The following is a 24,385-nucleotide window of genomic DNA, read 5'->3' on the forward strand; positions in this document are numbered from 1 at the left end:
GGCCTAAATGTTGTTTTCACAAACACTACAGTTAAGCTTTTGTTTCCCATAGAAAGAAAATTCTATAGAAAATTCAATAGAATGGCCTGATGGCTTTGTATTTTGTATTTGCCATAGAATTTTCTTTCTATCTGAAACAGAGACGGGTTAATGGAATTAGCCATGATGTTTTAAATACACAAAGAATGAGACATTCAGAGAGAGCACAGAACAGATGAGTGCATGGGTGATGACTTCAAACTTTTGCCAGAAAGCCCTAAAGCAACCGAGTCTAGCTGGGAGAAAAGGAATCCATCGAGCATGGAAGCATGACTTTTATATGTAACATACTGCAGTTTAAATATCTGCATACCTATTGTGTGATATTATTTTTTCCCCGTTTTCTTTTTGTAATTGTTTATTCTCAGTTTTCCTGTACTTACATTAAACAAAATCAGCAAGCAGCCTTTTTAAATGTGAAGAACTGACCAGAAGCTTCAATGGACTGAACTATAAATGAGATGTTTGTGAAAGCAACATTAGGTCTTCTTGGGCATTTTGGCACCCAAGGCAATCTTATCCCCCATGTTATTCAACCTCTATGTAAAACCTTTATGAAACTGGATGTCATCAATACACAGATGATACCCAACTCTATATCTCACTATCCAAATCCAGCAGGAGCATATTTACAGCAACAGAAAATATAAAGTAGTAGAGTCTATAGTCCTTATCCCTTTTCCAAATAAAATCTCTAAGGCATTTCCTTACAGCACAGCCCTACTACCTATTTTTTTTAAAAAAAAACACTCCTGAATAATTTGGTTTTGCATAGTTTGCAGAAATCCAGGAGAGTGGAAGCTGTCCTCCTGACCTCTTTGGGAAAGTTGTTCCATAAGGTGGGAGACAATACAGAGAATGTGCACATATGGACAGCGGTTCACTTTGCCCGACTGCAGGATGGCACCTTCACAAAGCCTTGCTCAGACGAACGAAGCTGCCATGGCAGGGCACGCACCCAACCTCCGTGTCCCAGTTGTTGATTGAATTGATTTGCACAGTTTAATCCACCTTGAGTCTCAGTGTATTTATTCTATCTAGGCCAGGCAAGCTGTGTAGAAAGCCCTGAGTTAATCAAAGGGCCAAGCTACAAGTGACAAATGACACTTGAATGGCAAGTGGATCGAGTGGAGGGCAAGTGAACAGGGAGAAATACACTTGCCGTTCAAGTGTCATTCGTCACTTGTAGCTTGGCCCAAAGTCTATATGGATGAGAGTTTATTCTGTTAGTGAAAATCTGTGTGGAAAATTAATCTGTGTAACTGAGTCTGTGAATATAAGTTTAAGAAGAGATAATTATTTGTGAAACTACTAAGCTTAAGAAGCTTAGCTAAACTCAGCAACCGTTATGCTTATGCACTTATAAATAAATTCCACTTTTGTTTGTGAAAAAATGATCATTTTGTTCCTCACAGTCTTCCTCATGAGGTCAAACTACCACCTACAAAGACTTTGCTAGCAGTAAAAACCTTTTGAGGGAGTCAGGGAGACAGCAATATAGAGGTTACACAAAGACAAAAGGAAGGTGTTCTCAAGGTAAAAAAATGGCTAAAGTAGAGAACACATGAAGCTCTGTGTGAATTGAAATAAGAAGAGTGTGGGTTGTGACTAGAGATGGGCATGGAACAAAAAAAACAAACCAGGAGGTTTGTAGTTCGTGGGTTTCATGAACCACGAACCATGGAACTGGACCAGTTACGAACCAATTCATGGTTCATGGGGTTTAAATGCCCCTTTCTGGCCTTAACAGTGGCAGGGAAAGGGGCATTTAACAGTTTAAAGGGCTCTTTCCTGCCTTGCAAGTGGCAGGTCCTTTTAAACTATCAGCTGGCAGGCGGCAGGGGGGATCCCCCCTCACTGCCTGCCAGCTGATAGTTTAAAGGGATCTGCCAGTGGCAGGACCCTTTAAACTGCCCCAAACCCAGCCCCCCTACCCCCTACCCCCCACCTCCCAGCCCCAGCCCCAACCCCACACTTACCTTCCCCTGTGGCGTGGTGTCCTTCCTCTCATTCTGGGAGGGGCAAGAAGGCTGTTTTCAGCCTCTTCCGCTGCCCTGTGGCCCCCCAGGGTGGCAGAGGAGGCTGAAAATGGTGTTCCTGCCCCTCTCAGGAGGAGAGGAAGGATGCCGCGCCGAGGGGAAGGTAAGTGTGGGGGTGGGGTGGGGGTGGGGGGTAGGGGGGCTGGGGTTTGGGTAGTTTAAAGGGACCTGTCCTTGCAAGTCCCTTAAAGGGGCAGTTTAAATAGCCATTTCCTTGGGGAAATGGCCATTTAAACTGGCCCTGTAAATACGACCCAATGAACCAGTATACAGTTCATGGAAGTTCTGTGAAAAGGAGCTTCCACGAACCCTGGTTCGTGAACCCCAAACCGGCCTGGTTCATGGGTTTTTTTGGGTCATATTTACATTCGTGCCCATCTCTAGTTGTGACCAGAACTCTCCTGAGGTATAAGATTAAGGTAACACAAGGAGGAGCTGAATTAAACATCCAAGGCAAGGTTTAAAACATTTTTTTTAAAAAAACAGCAAATCATAACAGGGGCATTGCACAACACCATTTCCCCCCCATTTCCCCACCACCACTCCACTGAGTGCCAATGGAGGACAACGGAATGCCGGTCGAGGTTCCTCTGCTGGTGGCAAGCAAATGGCACCCCTAGTGAGTGGGGAGCACAGACAGAGACACCACTTAACTAACAAGTCTCCTATCAAAATATTATTTTTAGTTTCTTTGCTTTTAACAATGTCTCTTAAACTTTTGGAGTTACGGAAGAAATATGTTTGATTATGGAAGAAAGATGGCTAACTAAACACTGTTGTGGTTGCAGTTGCATCCTCCTCAACCTATCTCACTCCACCTTAGGTGGTCAATGCATCCTCTGCCATCACCTCAAAGGACACATTGACCACAAGGAGTTGGGAAGGATGCATCTGCACCCCAACAGTGCTTAGTTGCTCATAAACTGCCATTTTTCTTCCATAATAAATCAAATATGTTGAGATATAGCTGAACTTTCTCCATAACTTGCGAGTAGGCAGCAAACTGTGCGGGTAGATGATTGAACGTCCTTGCTTGAATCTATTATTTAAATTGCAAAGTTCCCACTGTGGGTAAAGATTCCTGATGTAGTATCTTCACCCTAAGTGGGTGATAGTTCTGATGTGGCATAGCTACTTTTAACAGGCTTGCTTATTATTAGGACACTGATCTTTTAGAATTACTCTGATGGTGCTTTTCTCAGATGAACAAGATCATATGGAACCTCCCCAGATGAGACAAAAGCAACTTTCTTGCCTCCAGGGAGAAAGTGAGGAGCGAGATAAAGGTTCTACCATCGAGAGCTTTGTGACAAATTTCTCAAACATCTATGAGTCAGGTAAATTTAATATTTTATTTTATTAATATTTTAGCAGGGGAGACAGGAGATCTACAAACTTCAGATTTGTTTGTACAGCTTTTGAGTCTCTTCCCATGTGAGTTTTCTTCTGGGCTTTTTAATTCAAAAAGTGGAACAATGAGGCATTTATCCAGTTGGCTCATTGCTAATTCTGGTAACATCTGAAGCAGGCCACAGACTTCAGAAGAGAGGAGAGGAATTTCTCTTTCTGTGGAGACACTGGGTACATTTCCCTTCTCTCTATCCTTCTCTATGTATATGTCAGCAGATGCCTTCTGGATTTATAAGTTAACGTGGTAACTTCAAAGAGAACATTTCTCAGTGGTAGTTCTAGCTGTGCAGAATTCTTTGCTTACTGAGCCCAGCCTTCTGGATTTTAGAAGCTTGGTAGCGTTTCTTCAGGGTCTTCATTAAAGAAAGGTCTTTCCTGCCACTGTTTACAACGTTTAACTGAAAACACTAGAACTTAAACCTGAGCCTTTCTGTATGAAAAAACTAGTGCTTTGTCATGCACCCACAGCTCCTACCTGGAGCTGTCCTCTGGCAATCTGACCAAAGCCTTTCTCCTCCTGTACGGATTTCATTACTATATGTTTTCTTTGGATTTTCTCTCCCCCCAACACCTCACCCCCAGAGTTGCTTCCTGCTAGGAATGGTGAGGAGTTCACAGAACATTTCCTTCATGAAGTAGTGGATATTCTTCTGAGCTACATCAAAAAGACCTATGATGGAAAGAGTAAAGTGCTGGATTTCCATCATCCTCACCAGCTTTTGGAAGGCCTGGAAGGCTTCAACGTGGAGCTCTCTGATCAGCCACAGCCATTGGAGCAAATACTCGTTGACTGTAGGGATACCTTAAAATATGGAGTTAAGACAGGTAATAGCATTGCTATGTGGGATGTAACTTTGTTCCATGATATGTTAACTTTACAGAATAATACTATGGTTTCCAAGCTTTCTACCTTCAGAACAGGCATATGACCAGTTCTCACTTTCAGTCAACCACTGATTCTATTTGCATGGTTGAGAAGCATGTAACTATACTTCTATTCTACAGAACAAAAAAGAGTGTTGTGGTGCTCTAAAGGCTAAGGCTTGGATTACGTACATTGGTTCCAGTTGCAACCCTTCTTTGTGGCATTTGTTCCTTCAGCACTAGGCACTTTCTGCTCACGCAAGAGTCTGTCTTTTGTATGAACAGAAAGTGTTTCACTCTTTGCAGTGCGCAACTGTGCTGTGCAAGTGGAAGGGAGGTTTATGATATGAACCTAATAGGTTTCCTCTAGTATAAGCGGTCTTAGACTAGAGCCCACTTTATTAGATGCATTAAATGTATCATCAATTGGCAAAGAACGAGTAGTCCCCCCCCCCAAATTGACAGTGAGGTAAAAAGTACATAAAATGCAAGTGGTAAATACAGGCTACCTAATTTCTAGCTAAATTCAGATGTACTCAAATAGAGACCATTTATGACAGAAGTAACAGGTGATAATAACACTGTTTCCATAATTTTTCTGATTAACCTCCATAGCAGGTGAGAAATGCCCAGAGCCATAAATATATTGGTCTTTCAGCTTCCGCAAGGTTCCTGTGTGTATATTTTATAACAGACAAAGCTATGCACATATCACTCTGGGCACACTGAGGGCCAAGCTACACATGACAAATGACACTTGAACAGCAAGTGTATTTCTCCCTGTTCACTTGCCCTCCTATCAATCCACTTGCCGTTCAAGTGTCATTCGTCATGTGTAGCTTGGCCCTCAGAGGATTTATGAAGTCAACCCCCTTCACTCACTCACTCACTCACTCACTCACTCACTCACTCACTCACTCACTCACTCACTCACTCACTCACTCACTCACTCACTCACTCATAAACCCAGCATGGATCTAGAACACAACCTGTCTGTCTCTAACTCCCAACTTCCTTCAACTACATACTTATGGGGGGGAAGGAATGCATAACTTCTTTTTGAAATTGCAATGTTATTTGCAAAACAGAAATGGAGTAGCAAGTGAAAATGGTACTGGGGCAAGCTAAACCGAATGGCCCTTGTGATGATACAAGCCTGCACTTACAGGAGGTTCACCTATTGCCTCCTTTGCGAACTGGCAGCAGTGCAGGAGGAGGCAATTGGTGAACTGACACCAGTCATCATTACTAACAAAGGGTCCCTGACAAGTCGCCCCTAGAGTATTGGCAGAATAGCTGGGGCTTCACTCCACTTGCTCCTTGCAACCAGTGGACCTCTAGGGCATCAGCCCTCCAGAAAATTTCCCTATAAGTTCAATGTCCAGTCCATCCTTGTTGAAAGCTTTTGATGTTGGACCTCTAATGATTTAAGCTACTGACGTCACTTTTTCATTGGCTTTCATTCTTGATCTCATGTTTTCATGGGTGCTAAATGACAGATGAGCAAATGATGTCTACATCCACCCCTGGGCTAAGTCATGAATTCTTTTCCTACCCATTTCCTTGCAGACTGGCATTTTTAGTTGTCCACATTGTTGAACGCTAATGCATTTCTTTTTAAAAACATTATTCCCAAACTGACCAGTAATAGAGGGATTTTTTAATGTTATTTTTAAAGGACATCCACGTTATTTCAACCAACTCTCTAGTGGCCTTGACATTATCGGACTTGCTGGGGAATGGCTAACAGCTACAGCAAATACCAACATGTATGTATTTTAAATCTTAAATTTTTCAGTTCAGTTAACAACAACATATCAAACTGTGTTTTAATTTCTTTGTGAGATGAGAGAGAATTCTGGCAAGGCTGAGAAAGCCATGTTCAAGTTTTCTTCCTCCTGCTTGTTTGGAAGAAAAACCCTAAGAATGTTAAAAGTAGATTAATTCTCATTTGTTTTAATTAATCAAACTCCTCAACTTCAAGTTAAAAATTCTGAACACTTTTGTAGATTAATTGTACAATCCTACACAGTTGCACCCTTTTAAACTCACTTTAATTTGGTGTAGTGGTTAAGTGTAGTGGTTAAGAGCGGCAGGACTCTAATCTGGAGAACCGGATTTGATTCCCCACTCCTCCACTTGAAGCTTGCTGGGTGACCTTAGGTCAGTCACAGCTCTTCCAGAGCTCTCTCAGCCTCATCCACTTCACAAGGTGATTGTTGTTGTGGGAATCATAATAACATATTTTGTAAACTGCTCTGAGTGCGTGTTATTAGCATTATTATTCATTTGTTGGCAACATCTGCAGAAAACAATTTGAAGTGTTCACATACAGTTAAACTGAAAAAGTCAATCCATTTTAAGCCTATTGGCCTGAATGGACTTGGGTTGGAGTAATTGCAAAGGATTGCACTCTGAGTCTACTCATATAGAGCTATTCTTTAATATTGTAAATGAGCAAAATTTTTGTCTCCATAGTCTGATCACATATGTTCAAGCTTCTTGCTACTATTCACGTGAACAGCAAACTAAATCTTCAGGGTGAAATTTTAACAGAACAAAGTATTGTATAAAAATCTATAAAGGATGAATGGAAAAGTGTCTGTAGAAATTCAGTCAGCCCGAGTCAATAGGGATGCTGTTGATAATGTAAAATATGAGCAAAATTATGTCTGTGCTGAGTTTTTATGGAAAATTCCAAGAACCGGAAACCTTTTATTCTGCTGTCTTAAATGTCCAGTAATGAGTTTGGAACAAAGATTGCTCTTATTGACTAAATTTAGACTACATCAAAGGCCAGATTTTCAAAAGCTTTTAGAATTAGACACTGATTTTTCAGAATGGAATTTTTCTTCAGCAGAATCTTTGATTTTTAAAGGGTACATAATGAAATAGCATTAATATTCCTCAATGATATGGTACATAATATCTCAGCATCAAAGCAGGCAAAGGTATTCACTGAAAAAACCTAGTGATTACCACCAGTCTCATTTAATATGACTATAAGGGTCTGTGGTTTTATATTTTATACCTAATTGTCTCATAGAGACCACTATGTTTATTCTTCCTTTCTGGCAATGAGATGAACCTCCAAATGGAAGGAAGGCTGCCACACTGAGCAGCAAAAGAGAGGAATGGCAAAACCAATAAGCACAAGGAGGTTTACTCAAAGAGGGTTGGATCCAACCTGCTTTTCCACTGGGGTGAAAATGGTCCCCTTTGACCACTAAAAAAGGTATGCTTGAGATCATGGGACCTGCATGGACAAAAACCAGGTGGAACAGGGGCTGTACTAAGGAGGAAAATTAGATGAGATTGGATGAAAAAGTTGGCTGGATTTAACCCAAACTGATTATTGGATTTCCTGATGTCTTTCTTCCTTAAGGGGGACTATTAGATATACCCAGTATTAGAAAAGGCCTTACCTGAATATGCAGAAGAATGAGGTAGCATAGGTGGTATAGTGAATAGTACCATTTCATATAGGGTTGCCGTTGTAAATTGTTTCTTCTTATGAATAAAAATCACTGCAGGTTTTTAAATTAAATCCTAGAATGTCAGGGAGAAAGTTCTTATCTTGTCCCATATCCTTTTGGGCTAGCTCTCTCCTTGCAGAATATTTTAAAAATTAATCTAGGGGAAAATTTCTTCATCGGAAAATTTCTCCATTCATTCTAAAACCCTCAGGACTCTACTGCCTCATTTTACTACTTAAACAGTTGTATAATTAAATAATCAGAATGAATCACTTGGAACTGCAGCCTTGGGTCGGATCCAGCAAACTCTTACCTTACCTAATTCACCCAATTCACCTAATTCAGTACAGCCTTGTGCCATATGGCTTAGGTCCATGATCACCCAGCATAACTTTTCTCGGGCCAAATCACACCTCTCCTCCCTTTTCCACCAGGAGAAAAAATGATAAGATCCAGCCCTTTGATTCTGACAGTTTGGAATAAGGTGAGAGCTATTTTTACTTAGTAAAACAGAGGCCAAGATTTTGAGAAGAGCTCAAACACTTCCACATGCCCAGCAGAACTTTGGATCTGTGTCTTTCAGAGGATAGCCCCCATTCCACATGGTAAATGCTTCGAAGTTCAAGAGAGTTTCATAACCAGTCACCCAAGAATCACCTTTGCCAAACCCCTATATTTGCTGCTTGGCTAGAGTTGTCAAGCCCTGCCCCCAATACATGGCTAGTAGGATGGTTGGGCATTGTTTTATTTATGTATTTTAAAAATTTATTTCATTTATACCCCGTCATTCTTCCCAATGGGTTCCCAAAGCAGCTTACATTTTCTTCTCTTCCACTTTATCCTCACAACAACCCTGTGAGGTAGGTTAGGCTGAGTGTGTATGACTAACAAAATCACCCAGCGAGCTTCCATCACAGAGTGGGGATTTGAACTTGGGTCTCCCAGATCCACGTCTAACACTCTAACTACTAAACCACACTGTCTCTTCTTATTAATAATATGTTGTGGCCTGCATATGGGCGTGCACTTTGGGGGGAAATGGAGCATTGTGGGGAATGCTACAGCATTTCTCTTTAACTGAGAGCCAAGCTACAAGTGACGCCTTACACAGGTTGGACGCTTGTCAGTTTACCTCAAGTTTTGATGGGAAATGTAGGCGTCCTGGTTTTACAGCTTGGCTCTCCGTTACAGCTGCAAGACCAGGATGCCTACATTTCCCATCAAAACCTGAGGGAAGCTGACAAGTGTCCAACCTGTGTCAGGCATCACTTGCAGCTTGGCTCTGAGAACTCAAACCTTTAAGGCACTGGCAGTTAATTAATACCGCTGCTCCATGAATGAATGTAAACTACAGCTGTGCCATAGGAAGGATAAAAGGACAAAAAGTATGTGGACAAGGTGCAGCATGATCAAAAGAAGATTTTAATCAAAGGAAAGAGAAGACTAATTAAACAGCCTTTGGGCTAGGCTCCCATTGTGCATTTACTGTAGAATTGTGTTGTACAGTAATCTTTGTTTACTGATGAGCCTGATGAACACTCATCTTTTCTTGGGCGAAGCTGTCTGTGACAAGCTGGGTGATTCATGCCTCTGATGTGAGATAGCAGCAGAATATTTTTCCATCTTGTTATTCATTTGGTTTTGTTCAATAGAAAGCATTTGTTAGTACGCTTTAATTTTGTCAATAGGTGAACTTATTCTTTGAGGCTTTCTTTTGCAGTCCTAGTTTTAGCCCATGTAGAAAAAATTATCTAAGTTTCTCAGAGATGTATAGATTAGATGGACTGCTTTAACTATAAGGACAAAACTGAATTATATGATATTTGAAACCGTCTGTCAGTTTAGGAGTGGGTGGGTATAATAATAATTTAGGCACCTCACCATGTTGCAGTTACAACACTGAGTTAACCTACCAGATCTGATGTTCAATTGGAGTATTTTAGAAGCCTGCCCAAAAGGGAATTTTAGCAGGTCTAGCAGAACGTCCTAAATCAGGGCTTTTTTTGGTACGGAATACCAGCACCTCTTTCTGGCTGACCTCTTCACACAGGCCATCTGAGAAGGTGGCAGATGGGACTGCAGAGAAAGCTTGGAAGAATATATTGTGTGCCCTGTCGCCTTCTCTACAGTCCCACCTGCCATCTTCACAAAAAAGGTGGACTGCAGAGAAGGCGACGGGGCAGACAATATACTTTGCTGCACCTAATGATTATGTCACCTGCGAGTTTGACGAAGTATATAAGCTGCCCTGTTGCCTTCGCTGCAGGCCTCCATCATGAGTCCTGGGCTCTTTTTTTAATACCAAAAAAAAGAGGACAATCCTAAACTATTTTACTTGGATTTATAAATGACTGTGTTTGGGACCCTGGTAGAAACTCTGGCTTGTAACTCTGTTTGGCCATGAGAGGAGGTTCCGGTCTAGTCTTCAGTATTCCTTGGCACAAAGAAGGTCGCCACTGATCCCTATTGTTGATCATTTATTCCAGTTGTGGGTCGCTTCAGGCTCACTTCTGAAATGAGAAGAGTCTGTCAGGTTGAAACCAATGGGCTGAATCCAGACTAGATGGGGAATTTCCACCAATTCCACCTTCCCACTGCGGAACCCTCTTGTGCCATTCTTTTGGCTCCCCTGTCCCCCAGGAGCAGCATTTCGTGGCACTCTGCGGGCTGCAGTGGCAGGAGGAAAACAGGATATTTCATTCTGCCACTGGAGAATTTAGTCTTGTTCCAACCAAAATGACTCTACGGATGCCATTTATCAGGAACACACCTTACATTTGTTATCAGCCCCTGATCGATTATTGTTTTTATTTTAAAGATTTTTTTCTATTGCTTACATATTCTGTTAGTATGATGTGTGTTGGTGATGATATCCTTGCAGGTTCAGCCTAACTCAAACTTTTTAGAAATAAAAAAAATGATCTTGGCAAGTGCCACATTTATATTAGTTGCTTTAATCCCAGACCATTTAGGGCTTTATGGGTTTTAAAAACACCACTTTGCATTGTCCCCAGAAACAATCTGGGAGCCAGTGCAGGTCGTTAAGTACCGGGGTTAATAGCCTGGCCAGCTTAGCAAGACCCATTGAATTTTCCTAACACTTTTCACAGTATAATGCAGTTTAGTAATGATGAACAATTCTGAATGGAGCTCTTCTCTCATCGAGGTGGATACAGCTGATATAGAAAGTGAAGTTGGTGAAAGGTTCTATGGCTTGTGTACATCCCTTGTGCATCAATAGCGAAGTTGTATCTAATAGCCCCTTTGAAGATCCACAGAGCATTCTCTTGCCACATATTCCATAGCCAGTCCCTACCATCTCCAAACTTCCTAGGGACTTGCACCTTTACGTCATCAATATCAATTTCCTGGGTCTTTCATGAGCATTTGATACAGATTTAGTGATGCAGTCTTGCTACATTCATGACATTTGTGCATGCAGAAATCTGTTACTGAGTGCACATCTCCACTGCTTATGGTGAAGATTAGAGGTGGGTACAAACCGAAATACAAACCGAAGTTCATCACAAACTGGACTGGCTCTTGGTTCATGAATCAGTGGTTCGTGGAAGCTCATTTCTCATGAACCATGACAAATTTTAGCCCAATTCATTTGGTTCATATTTTGGTTCATCACTGCAGACAGCCTGGCACCAATCAATAAGTTTCCCAGGTAACAGGGGGGGATGGCTTTCTGCAGACCTTCTGCTGACCCCAGAAGTGATGTTTTCACAAACCAAATGAACCGGTTCACGAACCAGGGCAAGTTTGTGGAAGTTCGTGGTTCGTGAAACATGACGAACCACAACCCCACAGTTCGGAATTTTCCTGGTTCATGCCCATCTTTAGTAAAGATCAATCTCTTTTATCAAGTTATTTTTATGAATTCCTTTCTGCCTCAAAAATATTGGGCTATAACATGTCAATGTCTTTAAAATATTTATTAGGTTTACATTTGAAATTGCTCCAGTATTCATTGTGATGGAAGAGATCTTACTTAAAAAAATGCATGAAATTATAGGATGGGGAGAATGTAAAGCAGATGGTGTCTTTTCTCCTGGTAAGTGGATCAAAATTATTATTCACCCTGATGAGACTTACTCAACTTTAGAACTGATGTAGGTTCATTGTTGACACTTTAAAAATCTGAAAATTAATATGACTGTAGTCTCATCAAATCATTGGCCCAAATAATTGTAAATGGCCAGATTATATTTTTGAGGAATAGCCATAGCTAGCAAACCAACTGGAACTGATAAAAGGAACTATATGCAATGGATGAGGCCTGAGCCTTCAAACATAGGTCAAGATCTAGACAGGCTGGCTCCACAGTCCCAGAGCAGTTTTTCCACTGACCAACAGCACCTCAGTCTTCTCTGGACTGATCCTCAGTTTGTTGGCCCTTATCCATCCCATTACCTTCTCCAGGCATCTATTCAGAAGAATTCCCCACCCCCCAGCTCAGTCATTAAGGAGAAATAGAGCTAGGTGTCATCTGCATATTAGTGGCACCTCACTCGAAATCCTCGATTGACCTCTCCCCCTGGTTTCATGGGGATGTTAAATAGCATGGGGGATAAGATGGAATCCAGAGGGAGCCCATAGCATAAATGGTATAAGGCTAAGCAACAGTCCTCCAGCATCATCTTCTGGAAGTCAAGTTGGTCAAGTAAGAGTGGAACCACCAAAGCATGGTGCCCCATACTCCCAGCCCAGCCAGCCGCTCCAGAAGCTGGGTGATGTTATTGAAAGGCACTAAGAGGTCTAGGAGAATCAACAAGGATGCATCTCCTCTGTCACTTTCCTGGCAAAGGTCATTAGTCAAGGTGATCTAGGCTGTTTTGATCCCCAAGCCAGGCCTGAATCAAGTTTGAAATGGGTCTAGATAATCTCTCTCCTCCAAGATCACCTGCAGGTATATATCCACCATCCACACAAGCATCTTGCCCATGAATGGAATATTAGCCACTGGTTATTTGGGTCCAGGGATGCCTTCCTTGGGGGAGTGTCTCACAACCACCTCTTTCAAAGTGGTCAGAACTACACCCTTCCACAGAGAGGCAATTATTAGTTCCAGGACCCAGTCCACCTATCCAGCCCTGTGTGATACGATTAGCTATGAGGGGCAAAGATTAAGACTACATGCGGAGGACTACAACTTGTTCACTTCATCAGGCCTCACCAGCTGACAGTCATCCATACAACTAAGACCAAACTGTGTTCCAATAACATTTGGAAACTTTAATTATGGTGGTATGGCCTCATTGTGCAGTATCAGACCAATAACACTGGAGTACCATAGCAAGTAATCCAGCTTTGTATAGCGATTAGAGTGTTAGTTTAGTATCTAAGAGACTAGCGTCCAAATCACCATTCTGCTATAGAAGCTTTCTTGGTGACCTTGGGCCAGTCATACACTAACCTAACCAACCTCACAGGGTGCTTGCTGTGTGAGGATAAAATGGAGGAGGAGAAAGAATGTTGTAACGTGTTTGAGGTCCCATTGGGGAGAAAAGCAGAGTTACGGCCCTCTTTCTTTTTCAGTTTCTTTAACCCTCTGCCACCAGGAATTATATTCCAAAATAAGTAATTTAAATTTCCTTTTAATAACATGCCCAATCATCAGGCTCCTTTGTGGGACTATGTGGCCCTGAGGTAGGAATGGGTTATATAGGAATGAAAAAACCAAACAAAAATAAACTTTTATTTTTACAAGAAGTATATCAGTTTCACTCTAGTATTTAAGCTTGATGGTTTCAAAGATAGCTCTCAGTTCTTAAAGTCCCCTCAGACTTCCACACAGGTTGCCTGCATTGCCCAGACTGAGGGCCAAGCTACACATGACGAATGACACTTGAACGGCAAGTGGATTGAGTGGAGGGCAAGTGAACAGGGAGAAATACACTTGCCGTTCAAGTGTCATTCGTCATGTGTAGCTTGGCCCTCAATCTTTTTCTCTCCACTCAGGGCCAAGCTACACATGACGAATGACACTTGAACAGCAAGTGTATTTCTCCCTGTTCACTTGCCCTCCACTCAATCCACTTGCTGTTCAAGTGTCATTCGTCATGTGTAGCTTGGCCCTCAGTAACTGAAAACTGCAGTCACTCCACCCACACTTTCAGTCATCAACCAATCAGCTCACTCACTCATCCCTCTCTTTCACCCCCACTCTTCATTTGTACCGCACCAAGCATTTAAAGACACTTAAAATCATTACAAGCAGAATATAGCTCTGAATGAAAAATAAATAAGTTGTGAAATTATGTTGGTGGGTGGTCACTTACCCTAAACACTTCAGACATTGTGGTTGCTTCTTGGGGCCCTACCCTGCTGGGATGGCCCAGGCTAGCCTGATCTTATCAGATGTCAGAAGCTACGCAGGGTTGTCCTTGGTTAGTACTTGGGTGGGAGCACCAAGGAAGTCCAGAGTCACTATGCAGAGACAGGCAATGGCAAGCCACCAGTTTGTCTGTTGCCTTGAAAACCCTACAGGGTCACTAAGTCAACTGCAACTTGATAGCACTTTCACACACACTTGGAGGTCATCTTAAAAAAAAGCTGTCACCAAGCTGTGAGCTTTTTAAAAGCAGTAGTGCCCAGGTCAATTGATCAATGTTGCTGGAATCTGTTGGAAGCTATCGTAGTGAATATTTTGTAAATAAAAAATGAGCTCTCTACATGAAAACAGCCAGAGCATGGCCTTTGCACTGGGCCAGATATAACAGGTTGGAGCCTTCATTCTCGAAGGGGTTTACCATTCAAGTGGAAGCATGGCTTAGTTTAGTTTTGTTTTGTTTTCCAGGGGGCAGCATATCAAACCTTTACAGTGTTTTAGTGGCCCGTTATAAACGCTTTCCTGAAATTAAAACCAAAGGCATGGCAGCCCTTCCAGATATTGCCTTGTTTGTTTCAGAACATGTAAGTATGCAATGGCCGTCAACTTGTGTAGTTAGTTTTTGAAAATAGAAATGTAATACATGGTAATAACTAATGATCATGTAGAGAGACATGATATGGCTATCCACTAGTACTGCCAATTTAAATCTAATAAGTCTTTTTTGGTGATTCTCTTTGCTCAGTACAAAGAAATCTGAGCATATGTAAAATAAAAATGAACAAAGTGTTTGTGAGTCAGCTCACATCATCAAATCCATCTGATGAAATGAGATGAGCTAGATGAGCTGACTCATGAAATCTTATGCGGAAATAAATTCTTTAATATGCCACTGGACTCCTGTTTTACTTGGCTGCTGCGGACTACAAGCTGCCTCTGGACCCATTCTCTTGCTCAGCCTTCTTTCTTGTTTGTGTCTTTTGCACCATTGTGACAGCAGTAACGCACAGGCCTATCCTATGCTCTGTCCCCGTTTGCATTTTTGAGTAATTGTGACATCATCACCAACTAGTTTACTTGTCTTCCATATCCCTCTCCCTTATTTGTATGTTTAGAGCTTTATTGTATAATCCAATACACCCTAGGGGATGTGATAATTCCCAGATGCTGAATAAACATTCCTTTACGGAACAAAAGAGTATAATCAATTATGGAAGTTAGAGAAGTGTTCAGATTCCAGCTGCTTGTAGAAATAGAGTTTGAGAATGATCAGCTCCATCATGGTTGATTTTCAACCCAGTCCAAATCTTGTAAGATGAACGTGCTACAATCCCTTTGACGTCATCAAACTAAAATGGTTTCAATCCCAGTATGAGTCAAGCAGAAGATGTATTTTATTAAGACAGGAACGATTATAGAGCAATCCTCCTTCTGCAATGCCCATTTGGAAATCTTTCCTGTATCTAATTTTTTCCATCCTTAAATATCTAAGAGCCACTATTCAGTAAAGAAGGCTGCTGCAGTTCTTGGAATCGGGATAGATAATGTTGTCACTGTCAAGTGTGATGCAAGGTAAGATCGGCAACCAGTTCCTATGAATAGTCTTTTACATCCCCCTTCCCTTCTATAATTTCCTTGATTTCATTTGAAAAGCTGTAGGGAAACCCTTACCTTTGACTTCTTATAAGCTAGCATTACATGCTTGGGACACTTATCTGCTTTTCTAATGCACATCTGAATCACTTTGTGTATTGTATACATATTATTATTCTCAGAAAAGCCCTAAATGGCTTTTCATTAAAGCCCTAAATGGCTTAAAGACACTCTACATACTAAGGTAAAGGGGCCCTCGCAGTACATGTCCTTGTATCCCTCTACATTCCCAAATTAACTTGCAAATATTTCCTAAATATATTTAAATAGTTGTCCTCAAATTGTTGGCTTATATTTAAAGTAGTTTTTTATTAACTAGAGCTTGTATGTGCCTGCATACCCCAAATGTTTTTGATCTAATGTTAAAGGGGGGAAATAGGGGATATCTTTAGATGAGATTGATAAGTAATTTGCTTCTAGGGTTGCCAGTCCCCCGCCAGGGATGGGAGATCCCCCGCTTCCACCCTCCACCCCCACCACTGCTTACCTGGCTGGCAGAGGGGAATGCGCCTCCTGGGCATGCTCTCAGAGCGGGACCACAAGTGATGCCTGACACAGGTTGGACACTTGCCAGCTTCCCTCAAGTTTTGATGGGAAATGTAGGCAGCTTGGCGGAATGTTGGACAAGGGACAGTTGAAAAGTCCATTGGACAGCAGTCAGAGAGCGAAGCTGCGAGACCAGAATGCCTACATTTCCCATCAAAACTTGAGGGAAGCTGACAAGTGTCCAACCTGTGTCAGGCATCACTTGTGGTCCCGCTCTCAGGTGGTTCAGCATGCTCCTGTGCATAGCAGCAGCCCGGTTCAGGCCAGATTCAGCCTGATTCAACCTGAATCGGCCAGATTTGGGTCAAATTGGGCCACTTTGGAGCATGGAGGCTGGATATAGGCTGAATAGGGTACAAATTGGGCCAAAATCGGGATGGCTCCTGCGCTCCACAGTGGCCTGATCTGGCCCAATTCAGCCCAAACTGGGCATAAAAATGAGTACCAAGTCTCCCACCTCCGGCCGGGAGGGTAGGGGGACCTGGCAACCCTACTTGCTTCTGGGCTGATGAAATAGCTAGGCATAACTTCTACTGAAATTAATTAGCAGATCCAACTAGGATGAGCTTCATAGTATCATAAATCAATGCACATACACAAGGACACAAATTTACTATACAAACAAAATAATGCAGGGCAAACTGGATGTTACATAGTAGGCAAGTTTTTAAAATTATTTTTGGTAGACTTTTAAAAAAGAAAAGCAGCCTCAGGAGGCTGCAAATTTGATTGAAGACGCAGTGTGTGTATAGTTAACCCTTTCTTCTCATGTTCTTTCACAGCTCAGAATTGCACACAGGCTTCAAATTGTTTCCTCATCTGCGGGGGGGTGGGGGGGAGTATGGCTACTCTGACCTCATTTTCACTATAGGTGGAAAAGCAGCTTGAGGAGTAAAAGCATGCTGTGGAGAGACAGTTAAACACTCCTCTCCACACTAAATCCACAGCTTCCTCTCTTGCGTGCCATTATACATACCTGCTATGTAGCGTCTAGTGTTGTTCTCCAGCTCTTCTATAAAGAAGGAGGAAAAGTAGAATGAAGGGGGGAAAATACACCTGTGCAGACGAAACATGCAAAAACATGAATCTGGTTTTGATGTTAATGGGAGGTGGGGAAGAACATGGCAATGCAACTGATAAAAACTTGATGGAAGTGAATAGAGCTATTCTTTTTCGCCTACTTGCCTTCAAATTTGTTTTACTCTTAAACAATTCAATTAGCTCATGTGGTGTAGTGGTTAAAACTGGGAAGATCCAGGTCTGAACCCCTAGCCTGCCGTGGAAGTTCATGGGTGACCTCTGGCCAGTCACTCACTACTTCATAGGGTTGTGAAAAGAGCAGAACAATGTATGTCAGTCTGGGTCCCCACTGGGGAGAAAGACAGGGTATAAATGATGAAAATTAGTTAATTAACTAACTAAAGTGTTATTAGTAGGCTTTCGTAGAATTCACCTATCTATATCCTTTCAGTGTATCATAGCAACCAACCTACTTACCACGTGTTTAAAATATTTATACTCTTTCTTTTCTCCCAGGACCCAAGGCAGATAACCAAAAATAAGATCAAGAAATAACCAAATAAATAACATTAATAAAGCATTAAACATCTGTCGACAGTCAACAAAAATACAGTTAATGATGCTCGCTCAACTGTCCAATGCCCAAGAAGTCCAGACGTGAGCAAACAGAAAAATGGTGCAAAAATAATTTCTCACAGGTTCAGTTTGCACAAAGGAGAAGCAAAAATGGAAGAGGGACATTTGGGTCAGAACAACTGAAGTGCAAAATTCAAGGGCATCCCTGTTTGGGAAAGATGTACTATTTATGATGATGCTGAGCAACAATTGCTTCTCCTTTCTTAACTTTTTAACAGGGGGAAGATGATTCCATCTGAACTGGAGAGAACCATTCTAAAAGTCAAAAGACAGGTTTGAGCTATGTTTTATTTATTTATTGCTTTATGTAGGACCTTCCAAGAACTCTTCCTACCTCTGATAAAACAGGTTCTTGGCTCCAAAACCTCATGGTATAATAAATTTATTAATATTTAAGATGCTATTTACATGGTTGCTCTTTTGGAATTTGCTTCTACACTGAGCTAAACTTGATCTCATCGGATATTTGGAAATGGAGGAAAGTGTTGGATGTTATCACTGGGCCAGGTGTAAGCTGCTTTTTCCCCCCAGAGGGAGCATGGGTGGGCACCATTTTGTCTCCTTCTCTGCTTCCTATTTCACCTACTGGAGGAAAAGGATGGAAGAAAGGATGATGAAGCAACCATTGCATATGGCCATATGCTGTTCTTCCATCTTTTTCTCCTCATCCTCCTTCAGTCCAGCCATCTGCTCTTTTCCTTTGATGGGGAAGAAGGTGAGCAGCTCCCACCATCGCTCAGGCTAAAGGGACGTTAATCTGACTAACCTGAGATCTCCCACAAGATCTTGGCACCCACACTGATTATCATCATGAAGAAATGTAATAAAAGAGAACAATATCAAAAAAATTGTTCCATTAAGTCATCTTCAAGTTCTTAGCATTTCTATGGCCTGCAGTGTGTGAATAGTGAAATCTATCCAGTGCTGGGTCTTCTAATTAAGTGTACAGAAAAGGGGAACTTCATGTGATATTCCAAGAAGCCATGACTATTTTGATACACATGCATTCTGCAGACACCAGGAGCTCCCTGTGGCATGTATTTATATCAGACTCAGAGAGTTGAATCCGGCTAGCTTTTTCACTCTATCTCACCTAATTCCCCTCCAGCCTACATCCCATGTGAATTTTCTCCATGGAGTTCCCATGATCTGCAGCAGATACTTCGGAATGGTCAGATAGGACCCCCTCCTCTCTTTTTCACAAGTGGAAAAGCTGGTTGGATCCGATTGCTTTATCTGTTTGTACACATATTTTAAGTGCTGCATTGGATTCAGTGGAAGAAAGGCAGGATATATATTATCAAAATGTTACATTTTTAGCAGATATCAATCAATGGGCTTAGACTGGAGTAACTCTTCTTAGAATTGCACTGATTTGCATTTCTTTTTTAAAAAATTGCACAACATGGATAGGAAGAAAAAAGAAAGAAGAAAGCCAAATGATGTATAATTTGGTTTTCTAAAACATTGACAATTTTTGGGAATATGTTCTACTTGAGTACTATAACTTGCAGTCGTGCTTGCTGGCAAAGAGAATGACTTGTAAAATTCTTTGAAGCAATGGGAACTAATGACCTCCATGTGAAAGGACAAGTCCACATTGGCACTACACTGAAACCACTTCTGTCATCTTGTATTGTTTTTCAGGGAAAGGTGCCATTGTATGTTAGTGCCACTGCTGGGACAACAGTATATGGAGCTTTCGATCCTCTTGACAACATTGCTGACATCTGTGAGAAGTATAACCTCTGGATGCATGTGGATGTAAGAGCTTTTTAAAAAAGAAAATAGATTTTGAGCTTTTCTGAACCAGGTTCGTGCTCCAGCTTGACTTCTCAACTGCATTGGTTTTCTTTTCCTTTATACATAGTATCGTTTGCTGTCCTTGCTCTACTGTGTTTTTTCTCTCCAAGTCTTTCCCATATTTTTTCAGTTCATAAAAAACAGGGGGGGGGGGAGAACTTGCAACAGCTGGCAAACAAGGGAGGGGAAAATTCTGTGCACTTAAGATGCCAAGCTGGTGTGGAAAAGCCAACATAATGGATAGATACTAGAAAGAAGTTGTTTTGTTATTCACAACAGAAAAGGAATATGCTAGGATGACTGGAAAATGAGGATATTGGTCGATGTCTTAGAAAATCAAGTTATTCGTGATTAAAACGAATAGAGACTAAAGATAAGGGTGAATCCACTGTAAAGTAGAGGAAAGGAAATGTGGTTTTTAGCATTTGTTCATATGGCACAAATACATTTTCAAAATGAAATCTCTTTGATATTTCAAAATGACATCCTTATCTAAGATAAAAAGATATGATAGTTTACTGTTTATGTTTCCCTTCAATTACTACTTTTTTACTCAGTACACTGCACCATACTTGTGGCCTCAGAGGACTGTGAGGTGAGGCAGGAGTCATGAAGAATTATTGACACACCAGACTGGAGCAAAATTGACCAAAATTTAATTGATTACAGCCATCGGTGCATTGGTGCAGCATAGTGCATGGACTGAAGTATCAAACAACCTGGCTGTCATCTGATGGCAAATTTCCCAGACTGCCTGCTGGGAGTCAACTATGGGATGGCAGATGGTGATGTCCACCTGGGTACGGGGCATACCATGGATCCCCTGCCAGCTCGGAGTGAAACTGCCAGATGATGGCTCCCAAGCTGGGCATGTCCCCGCATGGCTTCCCCCGCAAGATCATTTAAGGGGACCTCCAAAATGGATGACATGGCCAAATGCCCCCAAACTGCCCACTGAAAAATTCTGACAAAAAAACACTTGCATCCTGTTGCCCTAGAGAAAAGGAGGGAGGGAGGAGAAGCAGGAGCAGATCACGCTGCCCCTTGTGCTCCTGAAAAAAGGGTGAGAAGGATCTGGGGAAGCCTTTTCCATTGGCCCTCCCCCTGCCACCCCACCTCCAGCAAGCTAGGGTCCCTTGGGATTGGACAGCCAGGTCTAGCACAGGAACTGGCCAGAGTACCCCTCCCATACGCTGCTGTGGCCCAATGATGTGGGTGAGCATCTCCGCTGCAAGCGCCCCACTCACCACAGTGGCCCAGCAGAAAAAGGAGACCCTCCCATGCACCATTGTCCTGCCTCAGCCCCCATTACTGCAAATTGCTCCCATTGTGAGTCTAGCAGCCACGCTTCTCACTACATCCAATTCTGAAGTTGCTGTGGCCTGCACATACATCTCGGACTCATCACAAACCAATGTTTATATGGCAACTGAAATAGCATCTCAACTAGTGTGAGACTTTGGGCACCATTTGGATGCTATTTTGTGTTGCTTTAGCAACCTGCCTGGCCACCAGTGTGTGCAGTCACCACAAGACCTCACGCCATAGTACAGAGCCCGTAGCCAAGGACTGGGAATCAGGTGAGATATCAGAGTCCTTCTTGGATGGCCATCTAAGAAGCCTGGGGATCATGGAGGCAAAAGGCCACCTTGTCATCACGGAACCCCAAGTAAACACTTGGGCTTTCAGCCAGCCCTAGCCAGCATCTGATTGAGAGGATGGCATTCTAAAGGCTACTAAAGGCTATTTTGGGGCCCTCCTAAGCAGAGTCATAATCTCTGAAATCATTTCTTTTGAGATCATTGAAAGTGTTGAAGGCTACAACTCTGAGAACCAGTTTGGTGTAATGGTTATGAGCACGGGACTCTAATCTGGAGAACTGAGTTTGATTCCTCACTCCTCCACTTGAAGTCAGCTGGGTGACTTTGGGTCAGTCACAGCTTCTAGGAGCTCTCTCAGCCCCACCCACTTCACAGGGTGTTTTGTTGTGGAGATAATAATGACACTTTGTAAACCTCTCTGAGTTGGTGTTAAGTAGAGGTGGGCACGAACAGCAATACAAACAAAAAAAGCCATGAACAGCCTGATCAGCTGTTTGTGAGCAAGCTGTTCATGAGGCCCCATTCCCGATGAACATGTGTTCATTCCAAGCCCTGTTCGTGGTGTTCATCAGCCGTTCATCAAGCCAGACAGTCTGGCGCCTTTCAATCAATTCCCTTGGCAACAGTAGGCACGGACTTTCTGAACTCTGTATGAACTCCTGTTGCCCTTGAAACCCCAATCTAAGCCCAGGGGCACTTCACCCCCGACTCAGCCACTTGTCAGGGGAAACCCTGACAAGCAGCTGAGTGCAGCCTGTCGCGGTTTAAATTTCCCTCTCCTTGCTGCTGCGCAGTGCAGGAAGAGACATTTAAATCCCCCACTCAGCTGCTTGTCAGGGAAACCCTTGACAAGCGGTTGAGTGCAGCCTGTCGGGGTGAAATGCCCTTCTCCCTGCTGCTGCATAGCAGCAGGGAGAGAGGCACTTCACCCCCAACTCAGCCGCTTGTCAGGGGTTTCCTGACAAAGTCTCCCCCGCCTCCAGCCGGCTGGAAGGAGGGAGACTTTGAAGGGAGGGAGGTTCCCCACGCTGTTTGCAAACGGCATGGGGAACTGTCTTCTCTTCAGAGTCTCCCCAGCTGGAAGGAGGGAGACTTTGAAGGGAAGTAGGTTCCCCACGCTGTTTGGAATTGGTGCAGGGAACTTTCTTCCCTTCCAAGTCTCCACCCTCCCTCCCACGAACAGCCAACCACGAACGTGTTCGTGAACAGGGTCATGTTCATGGTTGTTCATGATTCCCTGTTTGTGGATGGCAACGAACAACAAACATCATGTTCATTTTTTTCCTGTTCATGCCCACCTCTAGTGTTAAGTCATCCTGAAGGGTGGTATATAAATCAACTGTTATTAAATAGACTGTTAGAACAAGCCTGTAAGAATCCCAGATCTTTTACAGACAGAATTCCTCCTCTGAGCCTATGAAAGAAATCCCTCTACACCTTGGTTTAGGCAGCAGGCATCTAGAGTGGTCAGGAAGTACCAAGAGGATGTTAGCGCTAAAATCTCTACACACCAAATTTAAACCAGTCTTAAGTTTTCTGTAGCTCAGTTAACAAGAAACAGGTCTCTAATCAAGTAATGTTCCTCAACCCCCACAAAACGACCATTGCCAGAATTCTTTGGGAGGAAGCCATGCCAATTACACTTGTGCAGAGCTGGTTTGAATTTGTACCGGTGCCCATGTGTTCAGATAAGTCCTTGGCATGGATCAAATGAGGTTCAGCTGGTCAAAAGAGTGATTATCATTCTACAGATAACCTCAAATATCCTGACTTATAAATTATCTTTGTACGAATATAGGACAAATTTTCAAAATGCTGTTTTCTAAAGTTAACAGTCAATAAAACACTGTACTGAGCTTGAAGACTGAATTTCTGCATTAAGATGTACATGTGTCTTATTTTTGATAGGCAGCATGGGGAGGTGGTTTGCTACTGTCAAGAAGGCATTCTTTTAAATTGAGTGGCATTGAAAGGTAAGTATATTGCTGTGTTCTTCCTCTGTAGGACAATAAGAATGTTACCCATTCAACTCCTTATTTTCTGGTCGATTTCTATGGTAGGATATAAGGAACCAGCCTTATTCTGAATGAAGCCATTGGTCTATCTAAGCCTAGCATGTCTACTGTAATTAGGAGTAACTCTCTGTGTCATCTGGAGACCTTTTATTTATTTATTTATTTTTATTTATAGGCTGCCTTTTTCACTGAGACTCAAAGAGGATTACACAGGAATTTTTTAAAAAAGCATAAGTCTAATACAGAAATGAAACATAGCAGAAACAAAACATATGTAAATTGATGTGACATATTGATGTGATATATTGAATGATGCAAAATGAGCATATTTGCACCAGCAGGATGCAGTAGTATATTCTACAGTCCCTGTCTCTTTACCAAAATATCCCTCTGAGCCATTTCTTACAGTACAGTACCTGAATAAAACAGCCCTCCTGAATAATTCAGTTTTGTATAGTTTGTGGAAAGCCAAGAGAGTATGAGCCTTCTTAACCTCCTCCGGCAGGCCATTCCTCAAAGTGGAGGCCACCACAGAGAAAGCATGTGTATGTGTAGCTGTAGTCTGTAGTTTTTGCCCAACTGCAGGCTGATATCTGCAGGGTACTAGCTGGAGTCTCTGAGCTGGCTTTGAGGGAAGACCTTTGTAGAGTGCATTACAGTAGTCAAGTCTCAATGTTATCCTAGCATGAATTCTGGTGGTCAGATGGGCTATGTCAAAGTAGGGGGCCATCTTCCAGGCTAGTCTGAATTGGGGGAAGGCCTTACTTTCAGTTGCATTTACTTGCTTCTCTAATAGCAATGCTGATCCAGAAGGATCCCTAAGCCCTTTGTTGAGTCAGTAAGGGACAGTTGAACACCTCCCCCCCCCCCATTTTTTTTTTGTAACTTTGCCATCCTGCCAAGGAACCCATTGGAGATCTCACTTGTGGAAAATGTCAAGCCTCAA

The 24,385-nt window shown here is 42.3% G+C and overlaps 1 protein-coding gene across 1 annotated transcript in view; it reads left to right on the forward strand.

Annotated features, from left to right (window-relative positions):
* LOC129333191 (glutamate decarboxylase 1-like) overlaps nucleotides 1-24,385 on the forward strand; it is a 47,069-nt gene that overhangs the window by 8,892 nt on the left and 13,792 nt on the right. Inside the window, exons 2-10 of the mRNA XM_054984681.1 lie at nucleotides 3,281-3,415; nucleotides 4,071-4,313; nucleotides 6,031-6,121; nucleotides 11,776-11,888; nucleotides 14,634-14,749; nucleotides 15,658-15,737; nucleotides 18,239-18,293; nucleotides 19,668-19,784; nucleotides 23,333-23,397. Of these exons, the coding sequence (XP_054840656.1) occupies nucleotides 3,281-3,415; nucleotides 4,071-4,313; nucleotides 6,031-6,121; nucleotides 11,776-11,888; nucleotides 14,634-14,749; nucleotides 15,658-15,737; nucleotides 18,239-18,293; nucleotides 19,668-19,784; nucleotides 23,333-23,397 (1,015 nt within the window). The remainder of the gene's footprint in view (nucleotides 1-3,280; nucleotides 3,416-4,070; nucleotides 4,314-6,030; nucleotides 6,122-11,775; nucleotides 11,889-14,633; nucleotides 14,750-15,657; nucleotides 15,738-18,238; nucleotides 18,294-19,667; nucleotides 19,785-23,332; nucleotides 23,398-24,385) is intronic.

The sequence above is a fragment of the Eublepharis macularius genome, chromosome 7 (genome assembly GCF_028583425.1).
Source record: "Eublepharis macularius isolate TG4126 chromosome 7, MPM_Emac_v1.0, whole genome shotgun sequence".
NCBI classification, from domain to species: domain Eukaryota; kingdom Metazoa; phylum Chordata; class Lepidosauria; order Squamata; family Eublepharidae; genus Eublepharis; species Eublepharis macularius.